General features: G+C 41.5%; 1 protein-coding gene across 1 annotated transcript in view; it reads right to left on the bottom strand.

Annotated features, from left to right (window-relative positions):
- Nucleotides 1-26,566, bottom strand: part of LOC117443516 (midasin-like) — a gene marked incomplete at its 3' end in the record, with an annotated part of 40,288 nt that extends 13,722 nt beyond the window's left edge. The window contains exons 1-12 of the mRNA XM_034079443.1: nucleotides 26,317-26,566; nucleotides 25,816-26,042; nucleotides 24,398-24,622; nucleotides 21,943-22,050; nucleotides 21,159-21,351; nucleotides 20,627-20,836; nucleotides 18,852-18,983; nucleotides 17,887-17,990; nucleotides 15,032-15,146; nucleotides 5,078-5,250; nucleotides 1,526-1,607; nucleotides 630-725 (exon numbers count right to left, since the gene is read on the bottom strand). Of these exons, the coding sequence (XP_033935334.1) occupies nucleotides 630-725; nucleotides 1,526-1,607; nucleotides 5,078-5,250; nucleotides 15,032-15,146; nucleotides 17,887-17,990; nucleotides 18,852-18,983; nucleotides 20,627-20,836; nucleotides 21,159-21,351; nucleotides 21,943-22,050; nucleotides 24,398-24,622; nucleotides 25,816-26,042; nucleotides 26,317-26,412 (1,761 nt within the window). The remainder of the gene's footprint in view (nucleotides 1-629; nucleotides 726-1,525; nucleotides 1,608-5,077; nucleotides 5,251-15,031; nucleotides 15,147-17,886; nucleotides 17,991-18,851; nucleotides 18,984-20,626; nucleotides 20,837-21,158; nucleotides 21,352-21,942; nucleotides 22,051-24,397; nucleotides 24,623-25,815; nucleotides 26,043-26,316) is intronic.
- Between the last annotated feature and the right edge of the window lie 913 nt (nucleotides 26,567-27,479).

Genomic DNA, 27,479 nt, shown 5'->3' with positions numbered 1-27,479 from the left:
GACACCTTTTAGGACTACATTTTATTTTCTAATCAATCAATGCAGTAGGGGATGCTTCACATACTTTAAAGCCAAGATCATCTTTTTAAAATCTACTTCATTTCATTCGTGTACATCACAGATATATTTGTTTTCATATTTTACTTTTTTAACGTATACATAGTACACTAGATTGTTTTGGTATATCAAATAAAAATAACATTCTAATGTCTTCTGTATATTTTATAGTGTTTAGATGCTTCTCTGAATATATGTATTTTTTTCCGAGAATATGTATATATTGTGTTTTAACTTTGAATGTGTATTTTTATTTGATGTGTATTTTAAAAAGGACCTTTTGTAATTGTTGTAGATAAAAAATGCTGCCGTGACAAAACAATGTCTATATAACTTGCCAGTTCTGTGCATGTAACGATGAATAACGACTAAAGGTCTATATTACGCATCCATTTCTTTTCTTAAAGGATTTCATAAAGATGATCCCATCAACCCTTTTTCTGACCGGTTTGTAAATACTAAACCCAGGAGAGAAGCCCCGAGGGATCACACTTGGCAGATAGATCACACACACTTCATGTGAATGCCTCCGACCCTCTCTAACGTTTCTTTCCAGAGCAGAGGTCAGGTACCTTCTCTTTGGAGATGTTCAGCTTGCTTCCAATGATCTCGGCTATTCGCAGGCGGCCTTCAGGACGGGACAGCATGGCAGTGAAGCAGTCCAGAGCCTGGAGAGAGACATTATGGAGAGAGACATTATGGAGAGAGACATTATGGAGAGACATTATGGAGAGAGACATTATGGAGAGAGACATTATGGAGAGAGACATTATGGAGAGAGACATTATGGAGAGAGACATTATGGAGAGACACATTATGGAGAGAGACATTATGGAGAGAGTTATGGAGAGAGACATTATGGAGAGAGACATTATGGAGAGAGACATTATGGAGAGAGACATTATGGAGAGAGACATTATGGAGAGACATTATGGAGAGAGACATTATGGAGAGAGACATTATGGAGAGAGACATTATGGAGAGAGACATTATGGAGAGAGACATTAGGCGATAGAAATCATTTATCTCAATCAACACCCGATGTACAGCCAAAACACATTTGTCCTTCTAAAAATAGAAAGGGGTATTCCAGTGCAGTACGACTAACCTCCTAGCAGGGTTGGGAGGGTTACTTTAAAAATGTAATCCGTTACAATAAGTAATTACCTGTACAAAATCTCAGTAACCTAATCTGAGTATCAACATTTTAAAAGAATGTAACCTGATTTCACTGTAACACTGTCACCCTGCTCTCTTTTTCTATGCAACAGTAATCTGATTACTTATTTTTGTATAATGTAATTGTAATCAAATACAGTTACCTTTATGTTGTATCCTGATTAAGTAATCTCATTACATGTAATCCAATACTTTCAACAGTATTGAAGTACATGCCATCTGCTGGCCTCTGCGTGGGACAGATATGTATCCTGTGTTGTGAACATGTTAGCAGAACAAACCCACTGACCTCCTGGAAGACGTTCTGTGCTGTGGCTGAAGAGGTGCTGTCGAAGTTAACACTGATCCGCTCACACCACTTCAGCAGGTCCCTGAATGGACACACATCACGGCAAAACATACAATTAACATGAGTAACAACGTTTTTTATTTTTATGAAATGTAGATGTCAGAGACGTAAGAGAGTCCACTACAATCTCTAAGTGAGCTTATTCAGGTATTTGATGTTCCATGTGCTAATCAAGAACATTACAATAGAACTTGGTGTCTGTACTGCATGCAAGCTGCGCCGCATTGAATACACATGAAATCATTCAGGCAGTTAGTTAGTCAGTGGTGGAAAGTAACTAAGTACATTTATTAAAGTACACTACTCAAGTACAATTTTGATATACTAGTACTTTACTTAATTGTTTAAATGTTTTGCTACTTTGTACTTCTACTAGGTCTGTCCCGAATACCACTTTACGCAGGGTTGCCAACTCTCACGCATCTGGCGTGTGACACGCGCTTTCACTCAATGTCACGCTCTCACGCTGCCCAAACTATTCTCACGCCAGCGATCCTTTTTGGTTGGTTATTTACAATGTTGAGTTGACAGCTGCTCAAGCTGTGGATCCACTCCCACCACTCTTAACAACGTTAACAGACAGCAGAGCAGTGGGAGCCGGTTGGTCAATCCCCGACCCGTATTGCGCATGCGCAGATCTAAGATCCAGTAGAAATGATAAAAAGTAAAAGTCTGCTGGTTATTGTTCGACTAGGCCAAAATAGAATCAAAGAGTATATGAGAGTGAGAGTGTGTTAATTCATATATTTGGTAGTTTGGAGTAAGTCTGTAGATTTGTTTGTGTGTGTGTTTCATGTATAGGCCTCTCACGATAATTAATTTTGTTGGATGCATTTTCCCAGAAATTATTGCGATAAACGATAATATAGTCGGCACCGTTGTATGACCATTTTAGACCACTGACATAATGATAATATAATAATAATTCAAGTACATCCTTTCAGACTGCTAGTCACATCCTCATGGAAATGGATGTATCGAGGTCATTTTTATTTATCGTACGATAAGTCAATGAATAGCTTATCGCGACAGGCACACAATAAAACAGTGGAAACAAACATGTGTTTGACTTTCATTAGTGAATGAAACTTTGTGCCCTTTATAGTCTGTGTCCAATATTGTGTATTTGTATATATATATATATATATGCTAAGGTCCCGCTACTGACACGATAGCAGTCATTTAGTGCGCATATGTGTAATTAAACCCATGATATCAAAATCTCACTCCAGCCAGGTACCCAAAGTTGGCAACCCTGCTTTACGGGCTCCGGATATTCGGTAGTAATCAGCAGCGACCCGCTTCAACACGTGTATTTCGGTTTATTCACGGCATTCATTTTGTTATTCTACAGCATTGTTGTTTTATAGTTATTTGTTCATGTATACAACCCAATGTGTGTTCTTTGAAATTGAAAAGGATATTGCATTGTGTTTGTTACTTTCGTTGCAGTTGTATCAAGTGTAATTTCGCTTGGCTTCCTATTTTGTATGGACATGCTTTTATTTTGAAGGAGAGTTAGTGCTGTTGACTGTGCACAGCAGCTGAGGCCCTCTGGGCAGGGCCCCATGCAGCCTGCATGATTGGCCTGTAGGGAGGGGTGGCCCTGGTAAAAAGTATACTATTGCTCCACTACATTTATTTAGCACCTTTAGTTGAAATGAAGTATATGTGATATTGAAGTGCAGAGCATGGAAACGTATTTCATGGCTGAATATTCAGCAGCACACACGTCACACTCTTCCTACTTATTTTAGTGGCACTTTCACCTTTTAAAGCAGCAGCATTTTCACTTATCTAATATCCAAACCGCGTCCACAAAACAATATGAATTACTTGTCTCCGCCTGCCCAACGGGAACTTTGATTTCACACTGTGAACTTTTTAAGCTGTTTTGTTGGAGTTTACTACGATCATTTGTCATGTAGAAAGTATACGTTAATATTAAAAAGGTGCGTTTCATTTAAAGCATAAAAAAAGTATATAATTACAAAAGCAGAAGTTTCGTGCAGATAAAGTGAAAAGAATACACTTACATATAAAAAAAAAGAAAATAACCAAGTATGCGCACGTTATTAATAATAAAAAGCAAGTAAACCACCATACAGCAGATGAGAACACCATGTTAAAAAAATACATATATTTTAGGAGGTATCTGTTACTGTTTGCCAATTGTAACTAAATCAGATCAACAGGCCGCTGGTCTGACCCGCAGACTGGGTGATTCCGGCCCAGCGGAACATCCAATCAATAGAGTATCGAACACAGCAGCAGCTAGTGGAAAGCTCATTAAAAGGCTAGTGATATTAATTAGGTTGGGGGTCTGACAAGGGGGGGGGGGGGCTCTGGTTTACCCCCCTGATAATGAACATCAGGATACATTAATCGGATCAGAGAGGCCAGACGGTGTTAACATAGGGATGTGTAAGTCCTTTATTTTTGGTTCCAGCATGACCTTATATCCTCAGCTATGACACAGGAAAAAAAGTCTAAAAAAGGTCAAAGACAGAGTCAATTCTGATTTGCATAAGAGTTTCATTTTTGTAATAATAAGCCGCTTTCACACCAAGTACTTTGCCGTACTTACTTCCCAGCACTTAGTTCCCAGCCAGTGGTGGTTCTACAGGGTGGCACGGGGTGGCAGCGGCCACCTCAGAAAAATGCCTTGCCACCCCAGCTGCCACCCCAGTTGGCAGCTTTGTTTTGAAAAAAAAGTTGTGGCTCATCGGACATTTATGAGAGAAAATCTCTAATGTCCGAGTGCAAGTGAATTCAGCACAAGACGCGAGCCTTGTAACTCCTCCCCCGGCCCTGGAACGAGCGTGGAAATATGATTGGCGGCAATTTCATTTGAATGGGGGACAGCGCAAAACGAAAAGCATTTCGGATCCAAGTAGACGGAAGGAATGAGGTATTCGCGATCAGTGGCGGCGCCAGGGTATGGCTGGGGTAGGCTACAGCCATAACAAGAAATGGCTTAGCCCCACCATGAAAAATTATGTTAAGGTAAGCAAAATAAAGTCTGCCAACACGCGGAGTAAATTGCACAGACAGCAGTTAGTAAGATTGATTTCAGTAGCCACTTGTCTGGAAATACCGAAGACTAGAAACCGTTTTGAAAACTTTTGTCACGTAGTGATCGTCTTCTCAATAGAACATTTTTTATAATGTCTTCTGGCCAATCAGAATCAAGATAACAGCGTGGTGTTGTTGCAGGAAGTCCCGACGGAGAATAATGTTGCTGTAGTACATCTCTATATACATCGATACAACATTACGTGTTGATAGAAATCAACCCATCTGTCTCCACTGCACCTTGGCCAATAGAAGAAACGGTTCTATCTTCTCAACATTGTCGTATATTGGTTTGGTTTATTGAAAGCTTATGAACTTGTAGGAGTTTTGCTTTTTTGAGTCAAGTCCCATTCGATAAGATCAGTGTATTCATGAAATAAAGGTGAGCAGAGGGAGGCAGGGGTCAGCGGGGCTCACCTCAGGGATAGGGCCCTACCCTCCAGCGTGCTCCGGTCCTCGCTATGCTGCGGGCTGTCCTCGGGGGTCTGCAGGCTGCTGCTGTCCCTGTGTCTCTCCCCGGTCAGCTGGCAGTAGATGTCCAGCAGCCGCTCCGACACCACGGTCAGCTGAGGGTACCGGCCCACCAGAACCTGCAGAGAGGGGGTCAGCACATTTCTGAGTCATGCCAAACGTCTGTTATAGTGAACGTTTAAGGAATGAGGACATCATTATAATAATCAATGGAATTATAACCAAAAGTAGCCTGTTTCTATGGTTTATATGTTAGCATACATTATGATTCATTAGATGAACTTCTACATAAAAACATCAGCTGGGAGCTTTTAAAATAATGTTCTATGGTTATTAACAATCAACATATACTGTAGGTGAGGGAAACAAGTTTCAAGATTTACATGAGAAAATCCAACCTAATCTTTTTTTATCTCACTGAATTAAGTATTGTGCAGTTACCAGTAGAAAGGGCAATCGGAAACAAAGCCAAAATCATATTTCATATCCGTCAAACAGCACTTCTTCTGGACCGACAGTCCAGTTTCAACCATTAGTGGAACATAAGCAGGGCTGCACATAACTGATGCGCATGCGCACCTCCGCCAAAAAAAGAGCACCGGGTCATTTGAAAAAAGGCGCATTTGCGTACCAAAATTGAGCGAGGGATAGAGAGAAGAGAGAGAAGGGAGAAGAGAAAAGAGAGGAGAGAGGAGAGAGAAAGAAAGATATTTGCGAGTTGCATATGAACTCAGGGTCGGCCCGTAGCACTGGCGTTATAGATGTTCGCCTAGGGCGCCAGATCTGGGTCAAACATTTTTGACCGTTGGTGCTCATCCTAATTTTCGGCCTTGATGTAACAATATTCATAATTAAGTAAATGTAACATCCTTTTCCTCCCGGTTACACATTTCATTTGCCCTGTACGATGGGCGCTGTAAGTGATGAAAATGGGGGATGTTGGCTTATCTGGCGCCCGCAGCCAAAATGCGAGGGAGCGAGCGAGAGAGAGAAGGGCGCACCGCCCGCTGTTGTTATTAGAATCTGGTGCTAGCTGCTCTAACGGATATAAGAAGAAGATGTTTCTACAATAATGTGGAGGGAGAGTCCTCTCCAGTCAGACTGAGAGGCGGATGACTACAGCTCAGTGAGGTAAAGGACTCTGAGTGTTTAGATAGTTCACTTTAAGTTCAAACAGTTTGGTCACAATTGATGTAAACACACTTATTTCCAAGGCACTCCTTTATAATTATTGGGATAAACAGGTTTGAAATCATTCCAATGTATACTATAGGACAGTAACCAAAAATATCCTTTAAAACTGGAGATAAAAAAATACAAAAAACTGCATAAATAAATGTTAAGGTAAAATAAGATATGAATGAACAACACAAATAAAATAAGTTACATTCATTTGTTATTGGCTATGGTAGGTTATTGGTTATGTTGACATACTATAGAGTGGCTGCGTTTTAGGCAGCTAAGGAATAGCTTCACTTCAAATGTCAAAAGTGCAAAGTCGAAGTACTATTTGTCAGTTACCACGGAAAACCTAAATAATCCTAGGAAATTTTGGAAAGCAATAAAATCGATATCAACCGGTGAGATCCGTAATGAGCTACCTCCGTGCCTCACCACAGCATCTGGCTCTATATCGGACAGGGCCACTATGCTCAATTGCTTTAATGAGCATTTTGTGTCCTGCGGTTCTCTATTTGATTCTGTCACTAACTCTGCTTCTGTGAACACCACAGTCTGTGACTCTGAACAACGTGGTCTGGAAAACCCTTTCAGTTTTACCCCTTTTACTGTTGATGTTGTTCATGAAGCATTATCTAAGCTAGATCCTAGGAAACCGGCTGGCCCGGACAATGTAGAACCTTTCTTTTTAAAGATAGCTGCAGACTTTATTGCTCCACCTCTTACTTCTCTTTTTAACCTCTCCCTCAGCACAAATACAATTCCAAAAGTATGGAAGTCTGCTTATGTCTTGCCTTTACTGAAAGGAGGGGAGGCAACTATTTTAAATAACTATAGGCCAATCTCTAAATTGTCAGTTCTGGCTAAGGTTCTCGAACGCTTAGTGAGTGAACAAGTAAAGGAGTTTTTATGTATAAATGATATCCTGTCTAAACATCAGTCAGGCTTCAGAAAGAAACACAGCACCATCACTGCGACAATGAAAGTGATAAATGACATTACTAGTATTTTAGATAATAAGCAGAGTTGTGCAGCTCTGTTTATTGACCTTTCCAAAGCGTTTGACACCGTTGATCATCTCATCTTAAAGCAGAGGCTACTCAGTATTGGCCTATCCAGCCTTGCAGTGGGGTGGTTTGTGAACTACCTCTCTGAAAGGTCCCAATGTGTTCATTTTGATGGACTGTCTTCTGAGTGGTTAAACATTTCTAATGGTGTACCACAAGGTTCTGTTTTAGGACCACTTTTATTCTCCATATATATTAACAGCGTAGGTGATAATGTGGATGAAGCTACTTTACATTTTTATGCAGATGATACTGTGATGTATTGTGCAGGTCCCTCCATTCAGGAGGCTGGTGTTAAATTACAGGCTGTTTTTAACACTATTCAGACTCAGCTCTCTGAATTAAAGCTTCTTTTAAATGTGGATAAAACCAAGGTAATGCTCTTTTCAAAAGCAAAAAAGACACCAGAGCCTGTTTTAGATATTGTAACTACGCAAGGAACAAAACTTGAAGTGGTTACCTGTTACAAATACCTTGGTATCTGGCTTGATGATTGTCTCTCTTTTAAACTTCATGTCAATAACCTGCTTAAAAAACTGAGGGTTAGGCTAGGGTTCTTTTTCAGAAACAAGTCCTGTTTCTCGCTTGAGGCCAGGAAAAGGCTCTGTGACCTTTGACCTGTGCTGGACTATGGGGATCTGGTCTATATGAATGCACCTGCCAATTGCCTGGTCAAGTTAGATGCTGCGTATCACAGTGCACTGAGATGTGTGACAAACTGTAAAGCATTAACCCATCACTGTACCCTGTATGCAAGGGCTGGTTTGCTTTCACTAACTGTACGGAGGCTCAGTCACTGGTACATGTTTATATACAAAGCCATGTTAGGGAAACTTCCATCTTATATCTGCTCCCTGATCTCACGGAGAATTGTAAGTGGCTACTGCCTGAGATCGCATGCTGTGGTTTTATTAAATGTCCCAACTGCTAGGACTGTCTTAGGGAAGACAGCTTTTAGATGCGCAGCTCCTCTGTCTTGGAATAGTCTGCAAATTAAATGGAAACTGAACAATCTGGTGCCACTAAATGTTTTTAAAGCTCGGTTGGATGCTAGTCAATCAGAAGCTATTGGTACCTGCTTATGTGGATAATTATGTAAATGATGCTGGATGATGTCCTTTTGTTGTTCTGTTTATGTTTTTATGTTTCATGTGGAACTACTTGAGCATGTCTCCCTTGGAAAAGAAATCAATGATCTCAATGGGATTTTATCTGTATAAATAAAGGTTTGAAATGAAATGACTTATTTGATTACATCCACTTGTCTAAGATGACAACAGACCCAGCTGTTGACTTGTGGATGCAAGCATCTAATCGCAGACTCTACCAGAGAGAAAGTAGTAGGCCTACATCATCAGCTACCATGTCTGACAGAGGAAGACAGTGAGGAGAACAGTCAGGAAGGTAGTGATGACAGCTTGTAGGATTACTGCTCGTGCTAATGTTGTCCTGTGTTCACCTCTGCATGTGTGTCCTGTGTTCACCTCTGCATGTGTGTTCAGTGTTCACCTCTGCATGTGTGTTCTGTGTTCACCTCTGCATGTGTGTCCTGTGTTCACCTCTGCATGTGTGTCCTGTGTTCACCTCTGCATGTGTGTCCAGTGTTCACCTCTGCATGTGTGTTCTGTGTTCACCTCTGCATGTGTGTCTTGTGTTCACCTCTGCATGTGTGTCCTGTGTTCACCTCTGCATGTGTGTCCTGTGTTCACCTCTGCATGTGTGTTCTGTGTTCACCTCTGCATGTGTGTTCTGTGTTCACCTCTGCATGTGTGTTCAGTGTTCACCTCTGCATGTGTGTCCTGTGTTCACCTCTGCGTGTGTGTCTTGTGTTCACCTCTGCATGTGTGTCCTGTGTTCACCTCTGCATGTGTGTCCTGTGTTCACCTCTGCATGTGTGTTCTGTGTTCACCTCTGCATGTGTGTTCTGTGTTCACCTCTGCATGTGTGTTCTGTGTTCACCTCTGCATGTGTGTTCTGTGTTCACCTCTGCATGTGTGTTCTGTGTTCACCTCTGCATGTGTGTTTCTGTGTTCACCTCTGCATGTGTGTTCTGTGTTCACCTCTGCATGTGTGTTCTGTGTTCACCTCTGCATGTGTGTTCTGTGTTCACCTCTGCATGTGTGTTCTGTGTTCACCTCTGCATGTGTGTTCAGTGCCGTGTGTCTGGCAAATAAAGTCAAGACCCCTCAAAAGTTACGGTTTATTTCATTTTAAGGATGAGCACCAAGCAACATCTCCAGGTGCTCCTTTGAGAACCAGGGCAAATAAGTGATGTGCACCCCTGAACATAAGTTCCTTTTCTTTTAATTTATATAAATTAGGGCTGTCAAAGTTAACGCATGTGATTAATCTTGAGACTTTAACGCGCACTATTTTTAACTCAAATTAATCATAGTATCCAGTTCAGACGGTACCTCCCTCAGTATTTCCAGCGTGCATGTTACCCTGGGAATTAACTAAGAGGCAGGCACGTTAAACTAACAGGAGGACCGAAGAGTAGGGTTGGGTACCAAAATCCGAAATGTCGATTCCATCATGATCGTTTAGAAATGTTAGTTTCGGTTCCTATCCCGGTTATCGATTCCTAAGTAAATGCATCTCAACGCTTTCTGTACTGTTAGACGGGGCGGGGCGGGACCAAGCGGCAAAATCTGGGGCAGAGCCGGGAAGCCCATAAGGAAGTGCCTCAAACTGCAGTTCATCTATTGGCCGATGGGGGATGGCTGCAGAAAGGAGCAATTTCCATAGACCGCCATGTTAAAATACCCAACTTTACAGCAGAAATAAACATGTTTCTACCCCTGGATGCAATACAAATTGTTCTTGATATAGTTAGATTCCACCTTCATGATTATGGATTGGGGAGTGCATTTTTTTATAACGCACCCCTTTTAGTTATATTAGGTCTTAACGTTTTTGCATAAAGGGTAGTGTTGTCACGATACCCTGGAGCGAGTAGTCTACGCCCAGCTGCAGTCATTTTTAACCACGCATGGCATCCATGAAAATGTTCAGTCTGGCTTTAAACCTATGCATAGTACTGAAACAGCCCTTTTAAGAGTTTTCAATGATCTGCTCTTAGCCGCCGACTCAGGTAGCCCAGCTGTCCTGGTGCTGTTAGACCTGACAGCTGCCTTTGACACTGTGGATCATAGCATCCTGTTGTCACGGCTTGAACAGTCCGCAGGCATCACAGGCTCTGCCATTGCATGGTTCAGGTCTTATTTGACGGACCGTCGCTTCTCAGTGCAGTTAGGTGCCTTCTCCTCTGCAAAAGCCCCTCTTACCTGTGGGGTTCCCCAGGGCTCGATTCTGGGCCCCATCCTTTTTCTATTGTATATACTGCCCCTAGGTTCAATTCTCACAAAATATAATATCCCCTTCCATTGTTACGCTGACGATGTACAGATCTATCTGCCTCTCAATCAAAAATGCCAACTCACTACAGCAGTTGAAGGACTGCTTAACAGAGATTAAATCCTGGCTGAGCCAAAACTTCCTCACCCTCAACGAGAGCAAGACCGAGGTCATCTTTTTTGGACCCCAAACAACAGTCTCCCCGGTTGATATTCTGGGCTCCCTCAGTAAAAACATCCTCCCCTCTGTCATGAACCTTGGAGTGACCTTCAAAAGTGCCTTTAAATTTGATAAGCAGGTTAGCATTGTAGTCAAGACCTGCTTTTTCAAAATACGACTATTGGCTAAGACCAAGTCGTTTTTATCTTTTAAAGATTCGGAGCGGCTGGCCCTAGGCTCTGGAATACTTTGCCCCTCCATGTGAGGTCGGCCCAGACCCTGGGTTTTTTTAAATCAACACTTAAAACTCACTTTTTCTCTCTGGCTTTTGTTTAATTATTTATTTATTCATTTATTTAGTTATTTATTTATTCATTTAGTTCTATATTTTAATATTTATAACATAACATAGGATTTCATAAAGTATTTTTAAAATAGTTTATACATTATTCGAATATAGGAATAGTAGATAGGATTACTTAAAATATAGTACCTTATACTTAATCTTTTTTCCCTTTGACCCCCCATTTTCCCTCTGCTGGTCTATGGCCTTGTAGAGGGGTACAGAGTCGCTTAGATAAGCGGGGGAGTGCATCTGACGAAGAGATAGGTTGTTGTGCTCCCTCTCTCTGTTTCTTATCCTATATCGAATAGAACTGCTCGGGTCTTGATAGATTGAGTGGGGAAGTTCATGAGATCTTTCTAGAGGGTTATCAAGAATAACTTTTATCCAATGACCTTTCCCCTCTCTGTCTGTGTCTGTGTATTCTCTTGTTCCGATTAACCCAGCCAAATCTTTTTTCTTGTTTTGTATCTATATCTACACCGGATCCGGAGTCGAGGCTGATCCTCTTGCTGTAGTCCTGTGTCTTGGATCCTCTATCCTGAGTTCTGAATTAAGTCGTGGACTTCGGGTCGTGGCTGAACCTGTCTCTGTGGTCCTGCCTTGGGTCTCGTCATGCTGCTTCCCTGATGGCTTCCACAGTATTGTAGCTGACATCCTCGTGGATTCATCTTCTCATTACAGACACATGCATTTCCTAACATTCGGTCTATATGCTGTAAAATGTATTATCTCTTCCATTTACACACGGCATCTATTGCACGTCTGTGCGTCCTGGGAGAGGGATCCCTCCTCTGTTGTTCTCCCTGAGGTTTCTCCCACTTTTTCCCCTTAAACTGTGGGTTTTCTCAGGAAGTTTTTCCTTGTACGATGTGAGGGTCTAAGGACACAGGGTCTAAGGACAGAGGGTCTAAGGACAGAGGGTGTTGTTTTTCTCATACTGATATTCTGAACAATCTGTGCTGTTGTATTTGCTGTAAAGTCTCTACTGTAGGCTATTTTTATTATATGTACATCACTTTGGCTCGACCAAAAATCGTTTAAAAATGTGCTATATAAATAAAACTTGATTTGATACCAACATTTTGGTTTCGATACCAAGTCAAGAATTGCGATTCCGATTCTTTTTCGATACTTTTCTTTTATTATTTTCATGATCGATAAAATTGTAGTTTATCTGTTAAGTGTTTTCTTACAACATGGTCTCTTCTTTATACTTGAGTTTGTGATTTCTTTGATAACTATCTTTATATTTTATTAACATGTAATAGTACAGTAATATAAATAATTATTGACAAAATGTACATTGCAGATGTTAGTGTAACCCACATTAAAACATAAAGTCATTCAAAAGTGATTTCATTAAAGGATACACGTTTAAAATTGGTCAATGATAACATTGACCAATCCCTTTAAAAATATAATAAATAAAAGTAGTATGACAAATTACAAGGTACTGTTCCTTTAAGGGATCTCTGCTCACCACCAGGCACGCGCAGCGTAGCAGGAGAAAAGAGAAAACGGAGCAAGACGCAGATGAGACGAGCGGAGTAAATTATATTAAAACTTTAAAAGTGATTCAAAGTTGATTAAAAAAAGATAAGAAAACCATCCACACGGTCGGGAAACCCAGTAGACGGTATAGAACATTAACCAACGGTGTTTTGGTGAGTCAAACCTTTTCATAGAAAAGTTTTGTATTGAGTGATTTAATGTTAGCTTTATTGTTAGCATTTCATGTTGTTGAACTGTAAGGGAAGCTATGAACATGGCTTGCAATGTCATGTATTTGTTATTTTGTTTGGCTGAAACTACGTGGCTTTAATGTGTATTTTACAAGGGGAAATATGTGTTATTTTGTGTGAACAGGATAAATTAAACGTGTAGAGGAGAGTAAAGCTGCCATTTTGAGCCCCATTATAAGCTGTATTGACAAAAGAGCTAAGTTTGCAGTAGTTTTGAAAATGTAATTATATAATTTATATTGTTAGTTTATATTATATTTATATTCTTTCATGACCTGTCGTACAGGTCAGGTTTTTCACTGGATAAGAAAGTTGATCGCGAGTGAGAGGACAACACACACACACACTCGCTCTGATACAAGATGACGAGCCAGACCCACGGACTGCTTTGATCTTCGCGCCAGTGAGGAGAGACAGCAAGCGCATTTCGTGGCATCTGCAGGCAGTGGCAAGTACTTCCGGCATATGCCACAGATGCCACAACTTGACGAGGCATCTGCCGCTGCTCAACGGGAGTTGCCACAAGATGCCAGAGTAAGAGAAGATTTACTGTAGCTGCCACTCGCCTTCCGTGGCAAATGCTGCTATTTAAACCCGTATTTATCGTGTCAAATGTTGCTGTTTTGGCATGACTTTATCGAACTGATCTGTCCACAGGACTAATGATCTGTACACATGGTTGGGTTGTAACGGAATACATGTAACGGCGTTACGTAATCAGAATACAAAAACCAAGTAGCCCAACTGTATTCAGCTCGCGTTACATTTGAAAAACAACTAATCCGAATACAGTTACTTTCGTAAACCTGAACTGAATACATTTTGGAATACTTATTGGAAAAGTTTCCTCACAAAATGTATCCTAATATTCATTACCGGCAAAACTGTGTGCACAGCGCAGCAGCATTTCTGTGAGGCCCCGCCCCCGCACGCAGATGAGAGAGAGATCTCTTTTTAAATATATTGAAAGTTAGAAACGGAGATGGTTCGATAAAACGTGCAAGATAACGTTTATGTAGCATTTCTTTATTGTCGAAATGATGACATTTCATAACTGGTTCAAATCAAAGTGAATGTCCTGCTGCTGCTGAAGGCATGGGGCAAATATAAGTCCTTTGCCTAATTTATAAAGTAAACCTTAGCATCTCACTAGCAGTAGCAAGCAGTGGAAACTCCCCTCAAGAAGCGACAATTGCCAAGGGCGTTGCAACCCTCACTCGCCAATATTTCATCATAAATACAGCACGTTTGTTTATTTTAGCAAACCACGCTCCAAGTAAAATGTAATAGAAATGATAATGTATAATCTTTTTGAAAAATAGAGATTGCACATCAGTCCTGTGTACAGATCAGTTCGATAAAGTCATGCCTAAACAGCGACATTTTACACGATAAATACGGGTTTAAATAGCAGCATTTGCCACCGGAGTCGAGTGGCATTTACAGTAAACCTTCTCTTACTCTGGCATCTTGTGGCAACTCCCGTTGAGCAGCGGCAGATGCCTCGGCAAGTTGTGGCATCGGTGGCATATGCCGGAAGTACTTGCCACAGATACCACGGAGTAGTGGCAATATTTGTTCCACCTCGGGTAGGGGTATCTCGAAAACTAAAGCCTTTTTTGAGGACTTGCTGCTGGACTATAAGTGCTGGGAACTAAGTGCTGGGAACTAATGGCGCGTTTCCACTGCAGGCCTCGCTCGGTTTGGTTAGGCCTTATTAGGCCCGGCTCACTTTAATGCTGCGCTTCCATTACAGTTTAGGAACTGGGATAATTACTATAGTAACGCAGTGTAGGCGGAGGCGTGACGTCATCTTCAATGAGAGCCCCAGAAAAACAACATGTGGAAGGCCCGTAACCCCAGCAGGGTAAACGTGTTTGAGTATGATTGGACGCTTCCTTCAGGGTTTTACTCCAACACTGGTTTCTCCCAAAGCTCTATCAGCTGATTCAGCACCTATACACAACACCTATATGACGTCCATGTATTCCTCTGTAAATAGCGGGCTGATGGGCAGTATGCTGTGCAGCTGTGGGGGTGCATCACTCACCTTCTTCAGCTCTTCTCTGGGCATGTTCCCCATCTGCAGCTTGGTCCAGTATTTGTCCAGCAGCGCAGCGTGAGAGTTCTGTGGTTTGTGCCAACTGCCCCCGCTGTAGTACATCCTGAAAACACCGGCAGAACAAAAGTCATACCATGCTTACTTTAGGCAGGGACTGGCTAGGCTTAAGTCGGCTGGGTTTGAACTTCATCAAGTTCTCATTTATCACAAAACTACTTCCATCCCTATTCTACAGCTGAATGCTGGTATACAGGATTTATTTAATCAGAATCAGGTTATTGAGGTAGGTTTACACATACGAGGAATTTGCCTTGGTGTATATGGTGCATACATCGAGCACATTTAAAAGATAAAATGTAAGAAAAACCACCCAAAAATAAAAACTATTGTAAGATTAGAAAATGATTTACATGAAATATAGATATACCAAAAAACTATGTACAGTATACTCAGTATTGTTATGAAAAGAGGAAAGCTGTGTAGATACTGAGAGAGGCAGCTTGTGTACAAATGTACAAAATATTTGAGAGGGGTCTGCCTGCAGACCTCCACTCTCAGGACAGTTTCGGTGCAGACCTCCACTCTCAGGACACCTCCACTGTCAGTACAGGAAGTGCACGCTAAGAATTCCAAAAATAAAATCACCACTATCAGTACAGTGCCACTTTCCAAACAGGAAATGCACGCAAATACAAAATAAAATCGGATCGTGACACTTATTATATACATATGTATATATCTATATATATATAGATATATACGGACACCTTGTATTATAGTTACTATCAGTACAGCCATCAGTACAGCCGCAGCGCCACTTTCCGAACAGGAAATGCACGCAAATACAAAATAAAATCGAACTGACACTTATTATATACATAAAGTATATATAGATATATATAAAAATAGGGACACCTTGTATTGTTTACTCTCAGTACAGCACCACTTTCCGAACAGGAAATGCACGGTAATACAACATAAAATAGCACTGACAATTATTATCTATATATATATATATATATATAAATACGACATCTTGTATTTTAATTACACCCGCTAGACAACAGTGGAAGGTTCGAGAAACAACCGTGTTTGCCAGGTGCACCCGTGAGAGACCCCTGGACGGTGCGTCTTGGTCACGCTTCATATCGGCCGGCGCGGAGGCCCTACGACAGTGGGTCGTGTTTGCCATTCGATCAGTGAGAGGAGAAAAATGCAACAAAAATTGTCAAAATCCATTAATATATGGATGAGTGTGGGGGGGGGGGCTGGACACAGGCCGTGGGGGGACACCCGAGACCGGGCAATGTCCCCAGAAGAAACCGGGTGAAATACCAAAAAAAAAAAAAAAAAAAAACGGGGAAAAGTGAAAAAAAGTGTCCGAAAATAGGCCCTCGTGAGGCGGGCAGAGTCCCCTGTCAACTCCCGTTACATTCCTCCATGGTGTTATTTGAGCAAAAAACTTTTACGAGAACCAGGCTGGAGGGGTCAAAAGGGCTTGACCAAGGCCGACCCAAAGTGCACGGTGGTCGGACTCATCACCTCCGTGATGAGTCTCCATTGTGATTTGAAAACTTCCATCAAACGAGTCCTTCGGTGGGCGGGAAAAAAACACGTCAGAATCGTCACTTCCTGTACTGACAGTGGAGGTGTCCTGAGAGTGGAGGTCTGCACCGGAACTGTCCACTGAGAGTGGAGGTCTGCAGGCAGGCTTCCATGAAATATTTGGCCTCATGGATGGATATTACACTGAACAAAAATATAAACGCAACACTTTTGATTTTGCTCCCATTTTTCATGAGATGAACTCAAAGATCTAAAACATTTTCTATAAACACAAAATAACCATTTCTCTCAAATATTGTTCACAAATCTGAAAAAAATCTGTGATAGTGAGCACTTCTCCTTTGCCGAGATAATCCATCCGACCTCACAGGTGTGGCATATCAAGATGCTGATTAGACAGCATGATTATTGCACTGGTGTGCCTTAGGCTGGCCACAATAAAAGGCCACTCTGAAACGTGCAGTTTTGCTTTATTGGGGGGGGTCTGGGGGGGTCCGAAAACCAGTCAGTATCTGGTGTGAGTGGTAGGGGTAGGGGTAGGGTTAGGGTAATGTTGTGAATCGAGTGGCCCATGGTGGTGGTGGGGTTATGGTATGGGCAGGCGTATGTTATGAACGACGAACACAGGCCACTCGATTCACAACATTACCCTAACCCTAACCCTACCCCTCACACCAGATACTGACTGGTTTTCAGACCCCCCCGACCCCCCCAATAAAGCAAAACTGCACGTTTCAGAGTGGCCTTTTATTGTGGCCAGCCTAAGGCACACCAGTGCAATAATCATGCTGTCTAATCAGCATCTTGATATGCCACACCTGTGAGGTGGGATGGATTATCTCGGCAAAGGAGAAGTGCTCACTATCACTGATTTTTTTCAGATTTGTGAACAATATTTGAGAGAAATGGTTATTTTGTGTGTATAGAAAATGTTTTAGATCTTTGAGTTCATCTCATGAAAAATGGGAGCAAAAACAAAAGTGTTGCATTTATATTTTTGTTCAGTGTATATCCTTTCTTATCCTGACACTGCCTACCAATTGTTCTTAACTGGCTGTAAATTGCTTGTCTCAAATAGCTAAACTGTTCATGAGCACTTTTGTGGCTTTCATCTTTTTAAACGACGCCCCCAAACAGTGCTTCCTGTTCTGCTCTATTTGTGGGCAGGTGTCAAATACAAAAACCTTACCAAAGAGGAAAAAACTAAACTCACTATCCAACCTCCAAATAGTCACATCTCTACAAACAGCTGATTCATAATGATATTATTTTCTTACCTTCTTGTTGCAAAGAACAGAAACCCAGGAGCGACGTCGATGCAGTCCTCCCGTCCAGGAATCATCAGCTTCTTATTCTCCATCAGAGGCAGGAGCACGGAGATCTAAGAGACAAATACAGTTGTGAGTTTTTTCATTCACAACAAACATCAAGCTGTTTATACGTTTTAAGATATATTGAATAGGGGTTTTTTTATCAAATTGCCGATAAAACTTTGGCTCTGATGCGGCCGTTTCTCTGGCTGCAGTCATCACCCTGTGTACACGAGCAAAGTCCTGCCCACAGCGCTATCTGATAGGCTATTACTGAAGTGTCAATCAACACTGAAGATTTTCCGGGTGGGAGCCAGCCAGAGAGGCAGGACCTTATAACCGGAATCGAAAAACAGAACCGGAATCGTTAAAATCCAAACGATACCCAACCCTATGGGTGATGCAGTAAAATCTTACCGCTCACTTACGTTAGCGGTGTCATAAAAACCGTGGGAAAATGTAAAATACGATGACGAAGAAGAAGATTCCAGTGGCCCCAATTTTTGTCCATTCTGGACAAGTGAAAAATGTATTCGGTAGTAAATTGCCAAACTCACTTGTCCATGGACAAGAACTCTCTAAAAACTTTTTCTTACACTGATCTATCTTAAAAGTTGAATTCTTACTCAACTTTGACATATACAAGTCTGTTCTAATCTATTGCCATATGTTCCTCTGATCTTAACTATAGTCAAAACATTGGCTTTTTTTACTCAAAAAAAAACTGAAGTCAAATGTTGTTTATACGTTTAAAAAAGATAAGTTAAAACTGAAAATAAGTTTGCTTGAAGAGTGTTATGTATATTTGGGTGGTGACTTATACTATATGCTTTCTTAACAGTCAAACCAAGACAAACATTGCACCGTGGAAGGTGAGACAACCCAAGGGTTAAGGCCATATTTTATACAGTTCTCAACAAGTGTGAACTCACCACATCCAGGGGCGCGTGGTCGATGTCCTCCAGGAGGATCCACTGGCCTTTAGAGACAGCCTGAGTCAGCGTCCCGGGCTGCCACACAAACTTCCCCGGGATATCAGTGCAGCGGTACATCCCCAGCAGCATCTGGGACACACACACAACACAGGACAGATGTTCGCCTCCATCTCATCCAGATTCAATGTTAGAGGCGGCACTCCATAGGTACAAATTCATCCCTGCTATATGGGTCATGTGTTCTACAAGGTGAGACACCGGGAGCCCTGTTATTTCATATTTGAACAACCATAAAGTTTGGGGACAGAGAAGCATACAACGAGCAGGCAGAGACACCCTGACTTTAGCATATTGCAAAAGCACTTCATTTATAGCGTTTTTCTTATTTAATTAACCTGTCATTTCCTGATATGTTCATGTGCAAAGTGAATTTTAACATTTAGTAGGTAAAGTTACAAATACATGGAGTAAAGCTCACACAGACACAGAGTGCAGCCCAGGGTCCTTTAGGTGAAACGCAAAGAGGTCAAATCATTGTTTATTAGACCGAGTGTGTGCAGCCTCCTGCAGTGACGTGTTTGTGCTCTTGTACGGTACAGGTAACTCATGGAATGAGAGGTTGTATAAAAGTATTGAAACAAATGTATATGTGACCCGCTCTATCGAAATCAGTCGGAAGTCGCAACGGCTCATTTAAAAATAAACGTGGATTTGCGTAAAAAAAAAAAATCGGGGTTCGGGTGTTTTGTTTGATTTTAAACAAACAAAGTCTTGGCTTTCAGAATATGAAACTTTAATTTCCAAAATCACACGATAAATACATTCTTTAAGCTTTTAAAAAAGGGAAGAAGACAGGCAGCTCTCACTCGCAAGCTGCTCTTCCACAGCGCCGCCCCCCCTCCCTCCGGCTGACATTATGAATGTAAGGCGTAGAGTAATCATAGATAACACGGCAGGGTCCGTTACAGTTTGTTTTCATCTGATTTCAATTAAACAAAGTCTTGGCTTTCAGAATATTAAACTTGTTTCGGCAAATTCAGATGATAAATACAACTTTGAAGCTTCGGCATAATTACAAGCGGAGAACGGAGTAACTTGACGTCACAGCAGGCAGAACAACAGCCGGTGTTTCTCGTGAGGGTTTTCCCCGGGAAACAAACACAATACACACAAACGCAAAATGACACACGCGCACACACACGCACGCACGCGAGCTTCCCCCAGACCAGTAATCCAAACGGAAATATCTTCCCTCCGTACTACTTTGATCATTTGCTAATAACCAATCAGATCGATGGATTCCAGAGAAGAGGAAACTTTAAAGGCCTTTTTCTCAAAATGAGGACTCGGAGACAGTCATTATATAATGTGACATCTTTTGCTTAATATCTGGAGTACAACAACAACATGATATCATTAGAAAGCTAGGAATCTCCTCTTTCCAGCAGTGTATACAACTCAAAATGTGTCTTCGGGTCAATGCGACTGATCTCGATGGAGCAGGTCACATATCGTATATGAATAACTGTCACAAGCTGGCGGTAATACTTATATATATTTAGATTGTATTTATCGTAGTTTTGACAAGTTTCTTTGTTTTAAACGAATGCCCGCCTGGAAGTCCCTTTGAAGTCCAAGTGTGGAACATAAGCTCCAAATATACTAGATCCTACAATTACCATTATACATCTCCATGCTGTTGTTAATTAGCCCCCCCCCCTGCTTCCTGAGTACTCCCCGCCTCAGTAAACTGTGTTCCTGTGTGCTCTCACCTTGCTGTCAGTCTGATCCCCGAGCTGCACCTTCAGGATGTCTGTAGCTTTTGTGTGTCCTGTGACGGCAGCCATGAACTCCACCAGGGCAGTTTTTCCACAGCCAATGGGACCTTCGAGCAGCACAGGCTTCTGGGAAGCCACGGCCAGAGCCAGTCTCCTCAGATTCCGGCACGTTGAGTCCACCAGCACCAGATCCTTTTGGTTCCTCTGCAAGTGAGATCAGCATCAAGACCAAAACACCATATGATGCACTTTATGGTCTCGCAAGGTCAAATCATAAATACTACATAGTACACGATTAAAGAAAACCCCATATTCCCACATGAGTTAAACTACATGTACACAGTTTGCACTCACAGACAACATACTGACAGTGAGCCCATTGCACACATCTGGAACTCTGGGTGGAGGATGTGGGTGGGATCAGATGTAATCTGTTGTGCCCGTCTAATGATTGGCTGCTCATAAATGCTCAATAAGGTCCACAGCAGAGTATTTTGATGGGACAAACTAAAGGGTAAATGAATACCTGTTCGGGCAGTCGAGGAGCTATCCTGGGAAGGATGACGCCGCAAACTGCCACCACATTCTGGGAGAGGTCCTCTGACACCACCTGGCCTCTGGTGAACTTATTGGCTTTCTCCTGGCGCCACACCACTGAGCCCTGATTGGCTAACACCAGAGCTTTCTCTACCTCCAGCTGCTGGCTTTCTTCCAAAGATCTTAAGAAGCAACAAAGAAAAAGTTATAAAACCGAGACGATCGTTCTGTACCTTTATTCTCTAACATTTGGAGTTCATACTTTGACTTGTAATTGAGTTTTTTTCAGATTGTATTGTTCGTATTAAAGGGTACCTAGTAAAAACAAACCTGTTTTACCACTTATGGATATGGAAACTAAACTTCTAACCCATAATGCTCTGCCCTACTTATGGTTCATTTCATACGAACTCACCGAGGCACCGAGCCATGTTATATATTGTTCCATTTTTCACTGGACTTGGTTTCATTTCTACTAAACAGCTAAATAACCCTAGAAATACATTACAACATCACATTATGGGGTTGTTGCAGAATACTTGCAAGTGTTTAAATTATTAAAATAAATATTTGTTGTACTGTGTAGTATTTGTTTAGTTCAATGTCTTCTTAAAAAAAAGTGTTGGCATTTCATAAAAAAATGCAACAGATCTCCCCTTATGTAGAACATAATATATAAGACTAGCCATATATTAAAAATATATATATATTAGTATTTTCTAACACTTTATAGTGGCTGTTATCTGATATGACAAAAGAAAAAAGGAACATACTTGAGTTTCATGTGCAGGATCTCATCACTGGTCAGCACTTTCCTCTGGAAGATGGTTTTCTGATTATCAGTCATATGAGAGACCAGCGCTAAACACTGGGCTGTGTACCTGTGACACACAACAAGAAAACACAGTAAGTCTCATCTGTAAGGTAAACAAGCAGAAAGCAAGAGAAGGCCAAGATGTAGAAAGTTTGAGAGTTGTTGACATTAGATCTGAGCTCAGTTCAGATACCGTGACTCCCAAACACTGTATAGCTGAACGATGATTCCTCCATCAACTTATGAAAGCATCAGAAAAAGGTGCTTCACGCTTGCTTAACCGCAGAAGAAGGAACTCTCATAACACAATGGAAACCCCCACATACTGTATTTATCAAGCAATGGATATCTTCCTTCCATGACCAACTGATCTCAGAGCTGTCAATCACTTCTGCTAACAATGCTAAAGGAGAAACACTGGAGGCTGCTGATCTGGTGATTTCTCACACTCTACTGCACTGCTTTTTTTTTTTAATTAATACTTGCAGCTTGTTAACTATACGTAAATTGTCTGTAACTGTACTGTTACCAATCTTGGGCCAGGACTCTCTTGAAAAATACATTTTTATCTCAATGAGACCTATCCTGGTTAAATAAAGGTCAACTACAAATAAAATAAAATATGTTGCTTCAGAAACCTAACGCTGCCAAATACACTCAACAAGTCAAAATGAGCATTTCTAGTTTAAGCTAGTCTACGGTTTCAGGATAAAGCTCATGACGGTTGTAGAAGCCAACAATAGTAACTTGGATTTTTGAAATGATCCTGTGGTTTATTCAAGTGCCATGACTGTGCGACATCGAGCTGGCATGAACAACGCCAGGACCCTCGAATGGAAAAAAGCTGCAGGAAATTCAGCCGTCAGCCAGTTTGTTATTTACAAATGTGCTTTAAATATTGTGATATGTCAAAACGTCTTCTGTCAAATACTGTAGGCCAATTGTAGAAACTTGAACCATATTTGTGAAAAATAAATGTGAAATCTTCATCATATAGGCCAGGGGTGCCCAACTTTTTTGAACTGAGAACTACTTTTAAAGTTGCCAGACTGCCGAGATCTACCAGTCCAAATAGAGAGGCGTAGCCATTACTGACAGCCTACTGCCAGGTACATACACACTTCTACTTGTATACAACTGACCTTTGTACGATTAATACCTCATAAAATACTGCAGATCCTTTATCTTACCTCTTTCTAATCTACACACATACAAGTATTTAACTGAAGTTACACAACAGTGTTGTTGATACAGAGTTTATTAACACGTCACTACAGTGGGTAATGTTTAAGAAACATTGAACAGTGCTGCCACATATGACACAGGAAAAAATAAAAGACTGAACCCTTTCTTTGCCATTATATAAAAATAGTGTTGCTACAAAAGTATAACTTAGGCTTACTAATAAGACGACTCAGATCTGAAGCTACACAGGAATCTGCTGCCAACGTGCAATAAAGAGACACAATTAATAGAATCAAACCCTTTTTGGTTGCATTTTAGTAGAGTATAAAAAGAAATGCCTTTTAAAATAGGATGCCAGCAACACTAGTTTCTTAACCTGAATCGATAATAGACTATGATCAATTTAAGTTTGCATTCTTATACCATTTTGTACAATAATTATAATGACTAAGTTCAAACAAACTAAAACACAGCTGATTAATAACGGGATCCAACTTGAGTTTTTATTATATCAAAAACCTGTTGAAATGCTACTGTTATTGTTGTTGTTTACTGTCCCCAAAAGCGCGTCGGCAGCCTCCAGGAATGCTTCTTTCACAACTTCGCCGTCTTTGAAAGACTTCATGTGTTTGGCAAGAACGTGACGGACACGATAAGATGCTCTTGTTGTTGGGCCTGGTGAAAATGGACTGCTGTGCATTTAGCTGTCCTCTCAGGCCCCTCCCCTTTTGGAGCGTAGGGCAGAATTAGGAGGGAATTCCGTCTCATAGCGTTTGTGCACTGTTTTGAAATGCCGCTCCTAAAAGACCCTTCTTCGATAAAGCCTCGCTCGCATTGCAGATGAGACGGATGGACTTTGAATTGGAATAGATACACAAATAATCATCCTCCCACTCGGAGTGAAAATTATATATTTTGGGCTCTTTTGCTTCTGCCATAATTGCGGTCTTGTGTGTGTGCGGACTGTCACTCCTGTTGCCACGGACAACGTCAGCAAAATAGTGCCCACTGCCGACCAGCCACGCCCCGACACATGGGGTCACGCCGGCCAATCACAAAGCTTTGATGCGTTCAAGTGCATTATTCTGGCACAGGAAGATTATGTTATAGGACATTAACGATAAAACAGAATATTGTTGTTCTATTTTTAGACACATCTCGCGATCGACTGTGGATACTTTGGAAATGCCTCTTGTGGCCCCTGAAGACCCCCCAGGGACGGTACATACCCTCGCACCATGACATCACTGGTGAGCAGCTGGGACACACAAGGGCTCCAGTCCCACAGCATCCGGAACTTGGCACAGTCACTCTGGAGGAAGCGCAAGGTGGCCCCCATGAGGTCCCGCAGCTTCATCCTCCGCGGGCCGTACTGAACAGCCGACGCCTCTTCACTGGTGAAGAAGAGCCTCTGAAACACTGGGGGGGCATTGTTGAAGTACCTGGCAGCAAACCTGATGGAGAACAGTGGATTACACAGGACAGGGGTTCAGCCTTTTATCATGTCATCCAATGCCAATATGCGTCTGTAGTAGGGATGGGAACGATTGATCGAATATTGGAAATGATTCAGGTATTCGAATATGAGTTATGAATATCTTTATTGTAATTTTAATTTTTTATATTTTTATTTCTTTTGGGAGGGGTGTCTAAGTTGATTACATATTATCAAATGTAATAATTCGATGTATACGACAGTGCCATAGCTAAGTGTGTTAGGTCTAAAGGTGCGTTTTTCTCCGTTTTTCTCTTGATTGTTGCCGGAAGTCCCCACGGAGAATAACTTTGCGGTAGAACTATTCTTTATACATCCATGGGTACAACTTCAGATAAAAATGGTGTCTGCGTTCTGGCGATTTACTCAGAAGGCTTCAGTAGAAGCTGCTGGGACTCACAGCAGCTTCTACTGAAGCCAGTCCCCAACTCCGGGGACTTCGGGCGGCAGTATACGCCGTGAAGTGGTTTGCGGCCTGCCAGTAAACCCAAAGCAGAAGAAGAAGAAGTGACGTCAGTGGCTTCATTTGCCTAATCCTCCCTCAAGGAACTTATTCCGGTGTGAACGCGATCTGCTCTTTAGTTCCATGGGGGAACTAAGTGCTGGGAACTAAGTACGGCAAAATACTTTGCTTTTTTTAAAGCATACTTTAGTTCTGTGAAGGGATATATGCACTGTACATCACTTTAATTAATATTGTATGCTGAAAAGCATATATATTACTGCACGATTTTTTGTTGAATAGATTTGAGTGGTTCAACATTTTGGGTCGCGATTTATTGACAAAGGAAAAAGTGGGTCCCGAGGCCTGACCAGTTGAGAACCACTGCTGTAGAGTATTCAATGTATTCAATATTTTCTTTATATTGTGTATTATTTAGATACTACATACTGAATTTGTATATACTTGCTGCTAATGTAATGTTTATTTTTTATTATATTTGTATCTTTTAAATATGTTTAACTTGTGTATGTAATGCTTGACAACCTTTCTGCTGTGACAAATGATTTTCCGATGTTGGTTAGGGTTAGACCCACTGATCAAACCCAGCCCCGTGTCCAGCTGCAGCACCCCGAGCATCTTTGGGTGCTCTGCTGAATAGAGGGGACATTTCTGAAGTTCACCAAAGAAAATAGGAGTGTGTTACTTACGCCTGAGCATCAGGACTGATGCCGAGCAGTTTGCTGAGGGCCACACACAGGCGCTCGTGGAGGTCATGGTTGATCCGGCCCCCAGCTTTGACCCTCTCTGCGTTTCGCTCCAAAAGGTCCAACACCAGGGGCCTCAGATGTCGAGCAATCAGTAAAGTATAGTCCTTCTCCAGCAGCAGCTGAGACACACAGTCCAGAATACACTGCCTGTCCTGCTGGCTCCATATCTGAGGAGAGATCACAGAGGAAAGGTCCATATTGATTGGTTGAAATAAACACATACATCAATATGTCTACTAAGCATTATAATAATGGGTATTATTATGGCAGCAGAATGCTTTTAATGACACAACACACTAATATGAGGCACAGTGAGTGACCACTGACATGTGTAGGGAAGGTAACTGCACGCACGCACGCACGTACGTACGTCTTGAGTCAAATTAAAACAGTCTGACACACAGTTTTGTTTAATACACACTAGAAATGAACACATCTTACCTGTTTTGATAGATATTGGGACAGTTCGTTGTGACTTTTGTCAACATGTCTGGATATGGTACCCAGTGATGGCAGGCTCAGTTCTAAATTCTCCATCGTATCATTTGTCGCCTCGTGAGGGTCGCTCTGCTACGGAAACAACTCGCGCGGTCTATGATTATATGTATATTGATTTACTCTTATTAAAACAAACTGTGTGATAATTACGCGCTTGTCTGTCTCGGGCTGTTTCACAACACATGCACGTTCCCGTCACTGGTGTTAAATCCTGTCCACATGTGAGTGAAGCGCAATTCCTTCCGGGTCACGTCCATCGTTTAGAGTTAACCACGCCCACTTCCGTATCAACGTAGCTCTACGCTACTGCGTCATGGATGTATAAAGTGAATTTGCCGTCCCCATAGAAACACATCCGGGTATTTCATCATGTAAACAGAAATGTATTTACTTTTTAATTCGTTTGAAACAATTTTCAATGATTTTTTTTTGTTTAATCTTCATGACGGGTGTTAAAGTATAATACCAATATTTTGGTCCATCTCAGGACATCATGGGACTATTAAAGTGAAAAACAGTTACTTACAGGGTGGACATATGCTACACTTGGCTATTGCTACTTGTGTGAGCTAGCACTTGGTGTCAACAGAAATAGATATTTGATAAATATATTAAAGGTCCCCTATTATACTGTTTTTCATTAATACATCATAGTGTCAGATATATACAAAACATGTCTCTGAAGTGTTTGGCTCGAAATACCAAACAGATCATTGCAGCATTACCCATACTCCCCTCTGTTTCAGCCCTGTTTCCAAAGTGCTGATTCTCTGTCTGTTACTTTAGATGAAAATAAGGAGCCCCTCCCCACGCCCCTCTGAGAGATATTTGGTTAAAAAGAACTCATTGGTGCTCTCGAAGGAGATTCAGGTGATAAGGTGGGGGGGGGGGGGTTACCTTGGTTGGTTATTGGCTAATGGCAGGGTTACCAACATTGGGTAGGCCTACCTGGCTGGAGTGTGATTTTGATATCATGAATATTATGGATATTGATATTACACGTATGCGCACTAAAAGACTGCTATTGTGTCAGTAGCGAGACCTTAGCATATATATATAGGATATTTATACAAATACACAATATTGGACATATATAAAGGGCACAA

The sequence above is a fragment of the Pseudochaenichthys georgianus genome, unplaced genomic scaffold, assembly GCF_902827115.2.
Source record: "Pseudochaenichthys georgianus unplaced genomic scaffold, fPseGeo1.2 scaffold_618_arrow_ctg1, whole genome shotgun sequence".
In the NCBI taxonomy this organism is placed as follows: Eukaryota; Metazoa; Chordata; class Actinopteri; order Perciformes; family Channichthyidae; genus Pseudochaenichthys; species Pseudochaenichthys georgianus.
The sequence above is the reverse complement of the archived record's forward strand: the minus strand, read 5'-3'. Positions and strand labels throughout refer to the sequence as shown.